The following is a 4,664-nucleotide window of genomic DNA, read 5'->3' as shown; positions in this document are numbered from 1 at the left end:
ACCCCATACAAAAATTCATGTCCGCATTCCAAGAAGAAACAAATGCTTGCTCACCAACTTCAGGATCAACCATATTTTCCCAAGTATTTTCATAAAATGATAAGGCGGGAGGTTCATAAACGGGGGTTGCATTTGTAACATGCTGAACTCTAACAGTAGGGTTTGCATCATCTTCATCACATTCATCCATATCATCAACATTAGAATTGAGAGTAATTTCATGGTCATCAACACCCCTATCAAAGTCACCTCGCTCAATCCTCTCTTCGTACTCATCTCTATCATCAAGATCTTCCCCAACACAGTGTTCGTCTTCATCTTCAACTACTGGAATTGTAAAGGATTCACCTCGATGTGTACAAAATTGATCTTCATATCTATTGCCAGGTTCGCTCTCAACTGTTCTTGGTGTCTCTTGAAAAGGGGGTGTATAGCCTCCCAACGTGGTGCATTGATCATCTAGGACTACAAACTGTAGAGATGTAGTTGTTTGTACAATATCCTTTATGCCGACTTCTGCACGCGGCTCCAAAGTGACGTACAACTCAAAATTTGCTACTTGTTCCCATTGACGTATCTTGTGAGACATGAACTTCACATGTTTGTCTTTTGTTATCACCATATATCTGTAATTAATGCATTGATTGAGGACTTCATGTGGAGAACGGAAAGTAATATGTATGTCATGCAAAGCAGGGTTCAGTTGCAGCTCTTCCATAATTTTTATCTTCAAATCACTCAAGGTCCTTAACTTATGGCGTATCATCATATAACAGCACTGGATACCCGGACCTTGAAATGGAAATCCGTCATAAGGGTTGGCATTGCTAAGGGATCCACCGTAATATATATTTATATAGATCATTATCAACCTATAGATCATCAAATGCAATTGTGTTAGTGACAAATTTATAACTCTCAATCAACATCAATCACAAAAATTTGGGTATGACATGCCAACAATACTAACCTCAACCAAATTTGCATATACTCACATCCAAATCATTCTAGAGGCATGACTTTCAAAACCCATTCAAATAAGATATGATGAACAAAAATATTATAGCAACTAGTTACCCATTGAAATCTTTGTTACAAATCTTAAACAACTATATCTTGAAATAATTTATACTAAAAAGACTGTAATGGGTGTCTTAGGTATCAAACTCATAATCCATTTCATACCAATGACAAAAACCTAAAAGTACTAAATATTCCTAACAATTGATCACAATATTTAGTACTAAATATTCCCAATATTAATTTTAAAAAAAAAACTAGCATAATCACAATATTTGGTACTAAATATTTCCCCAATACTAAATATTCCCAATAATTAATCACAATATTAATTTTTTTAAAAAACCTAGAAAATAATTTAATCACAATATTTACACTAACAAAAAATAAGCAAATATTCCCAACATGTTGTAATAACATAATTAATCACAATATTTGGTACTAAAAATTCCCAATATTAATTTCCTAAAAAAAACTTAGCAAATAATTTATTCACAATATTTACACTAACAAAAAAAAAATTCCAAATATGTTGTAATAACATTAATCACAATATTTAGTACTAAGTATTTCCAATAATTAATCATAATAATAATTAAAAAAAACTAAAAAATAATCACAATATACTAACAAACTGCCCACAATATACTAACAAATAAATTAATCACAATATTTACACTAACAAACAAAAAAACAAAAATTTTCCTAATATGTTCTAATTGTTTCTTAAAAAAATAACCTAGCAAATAACCACTATATTTAACTAACAAAAAATATTATCAATATTGTAAAAAGCATTACCTGAGAGTTGATGAAAGTTGAGTGTGATTGTTGTGTGAGTGATGAAGTAAGTTGTGTGAGTGATGAGGGTTGTATGAGTGATGAGGGTTGTGTGAGTGGTGCTGCTGTGAGAGCAGAAAAGAAATGAAAGCATAAGAGAGGGTGTGAGCCGGGTAAGGGGGAAAAAGGTCCCAGTTAGGACCCACATGACACGTGGATGGGTTGGGGACCATTCATAGAAATCGAGTTTAGGAGACTCGATTTTTAGAAGCAAATAAATTGAGCCTCCTTTACTCGAGTTACGTCCACGTGCCCGAAAACCATGGTGACCAAAAATCGAGTCCATTAGACTCGATTTAATTTAAAGTGCTCACGTGCGCGCCCGTGACCATATGTGGAAATTTGAAATCGAGTTCATTGAACTCGATTTTTGTGCCTACGTGGACTCCTTGTCCAGCTCAGCCAGTGCCGCGATGGAAAAATCGAGACAATGTACCGGATTTATAAGCCTAAAATCGAGTCTATTGGACTCGATTTATTAGAAACTAAATTTGTTTCAAACTTTTGCTTACTAATGATATAGTTTGAATTTTTTTGCTATTTCTGAAAAAATGCCGATAATAGGACTTCTACAATTTTAATTTGTCTTTTAACGGTTTGTTTTGCTCGTTGAGTTCCGCGCCAGCTTCAAAGGCCTCAAAACTGAAAACACACTCCAACAAATACTTCTCCGATTCATTTCTCATTTGCTTAGCCAAAAAAAACACAAAACGATGGCTGAGATTTTCAATTTCAGGCGCACCTCATTTTCTCTCGCAGTAATTCTCTTTGCCCTAACCCTAATTTCAAACTCCATTTCCGCTCTCTCATTTCAAATCCTAACAAATAACCCTAACTTCGATTCCAAAACTGCCCTCTTCGGCGACGCCGAGCTCGCCGACGATGGCTCCTACGTAAAGCTCACGCGCCCCTCGATCTCGACCCCAGGAATGGTAATGCGCGCGGATCCTTTCGTGTTCGCCGATCCGACGACGTCGTTTTCGTCGGAGTTCTCCTTCTCGATCTCTCCAGGCGACGGCGACGGGCTCGTTCTCGCTTTGGTTCCGAGTGGAGGCTCGTTCGTGCTTTCCGATGCGAAGCGATTTCTCGCGGTTGAATTCGATACCAGGATGGACGTTAATGTCGGTGATTTGAATGCCAATCATGTGGGAATCAACGTGAACGATTTTGAATCTGTTAGTGTTAGCAATGTTTCGGCTTTGAATTTGGTGCTGAACAGTGGAGAAAGGTTGAAATCGTGGATCGATTACGAAGCGAGTTCGAAGAGAATTGAAGTTAGGTTAGGTAAATTCGAAGATCCGAGGCCTAACAATCCTGTACTCGCGTACGCGATCGATTTGGCCAAAATGTGGGCAGCTGAGGAGGTCCGCGTAGGGATAACTTCGTCGAATTCGAATTCCACGCAGAGCTGTAGTGTGTATTCATGGAGTTTTAGGGTTCGGAAGGTTCGGAATTCGATGCATTCGATGCCGGTGGATCCGCGGAACGTTGGGAAAGAGCGTGGTGAGAATGTCAGGACGGAGAAGAGGGGTTTTTGTCTGTTGAGAATGATCGGCCAGCTGATTTTCGCGACGGCGTGTGCGGCATTGGTGGCGTTTATGGTGATTTTTATGTGGATGATCTTCGGCAATGTGCGTAACGGCGGCCCAGTGTTCACGGCCAAGTCTGCGGTGTACCCTGGCGATTTCAGGTACGAGAAATTTGATGTAGTTGTTGTTGAGAAAGATGGTGATGATTTGAAGAAGTAAGGCATGGAAATGTATGACTATTATGAATGTTGGTTTGCTTTGTGTGTATTTTGTTGTGTTTGTTAGGAAGTAGTAATGGTAATATGATGTATTTTGTAGTTTTGTACTATGTAAGACTAAGATATGTTGTACAATGTTGATGGGTAGGAATCTTATCTAACTATGTAGCTTTGATGGAATTGAACCTCTTGGTTGTGAATGTTATCAGAGCTAAATTGTGTAATGTAAAAAGTTTAATATTTCAATGGGCATAACTATGTTGCTTATTAAACAACTCGTGGGTTTATCCACGATTTTCCTGTCACAAAGGGACGGTCTTTGTAAAAGAAAGATTGGGAGTATGCTTGCTTGGAATAACTTTTTTTCAAGATGTACTTTAATGATAAGTTGTAGGATAAACTTTGCTTCGTTGTTGAAATGCTAGATTGATAGTTCATTAGGCTGAGTATTGGCTCCATTATGTACAAGAAAGCTAATTTTGGTTCCAATCAAAACGTCCAAGGTTCAAATCCCCCCTCCCCTATCGTTTTTACTATTGAATTATCCACAAAAAATAAATAAATAATAATAATAACTCCAGTTTAGACACTTGTGGCCCTGTGGGGTCTATATATTCATTAAATGTTTTTTCTAGAAGGCTGATGAGTCTTTGAAGTGTTAGTAGTTTTACAAGTATCAAGTTAAGTCTGCATTTCCAAGTTTTGCATATTCTATGTTTTATTCGGAGTTTTGCGAGCCACTCTAACTGGCTTGCTTGTATTTAATTGGGGAGAATGAATAAAATAGTCATTTTCCTATGGAACTATTGAGTTCTTCTGGTCAAAGAGATTGAATGTGGATTTTCCATTAATTAATAATATCAGATCTTGAGTCTAAATCTATTTGAGGAGGTGAAGAATTCCTACCCCCCATCTCTATTTTTCAACCTGCAGAATTCATTTAATACTTTTTTTTTTCAGATCTACAACTCAATTTACCAGCTATATATAAAAGAAAAAATATATATATATTCCCTTCTCCAAACCATTTCTAGTTGCATATCCTTGGCAACTATGG

The 4,664-nt window shown here is 37.1% G+C and overlaps 1 protein-coding gene across 1 annotated transcript; it reads left to right on the top strand.

Moving 5' to 3' along the window:
- Window positions 1-2,404: 2,404 nt before the first annotated feature.
- Window positions 2,405-3,882, top strand: LOC142641723 (lectin-like protein At1g53070). The gene has a single exon (XM_075816200.1). It carries the CDS (start codon window positions 2,574-2,576, stop codon window positions 3,606-3,608), a length of 1,035 nt encoding a protein of 344 aa, XP_075672315.1. The 5' UTR covers window positions 2,405-2,573; the 3' UTR covers window positions 3,609-3,882.
- Window positions 3,883-4,664: the final 782 nt, after the last annotated feature.

Source organism: Castanea sativa, chromosome 6 (assembly GCF_040712315.1).
Source record: "Castanea sativa cultivar Marrone di Chiusa Pesio chromosome 6, ASM4071231v1".
In the NCBI taxonomy this organism is placed as follows: domain Eukaryota; kingdom Viridiplantae; phylum Streptophyta; class Magnoliopsida; order Fagales; family Fagaceae; genus Castanea; species Castanea sativa.
This window is presented reverse-complemented; position numbering and strand designations above follow the sequence as displayed.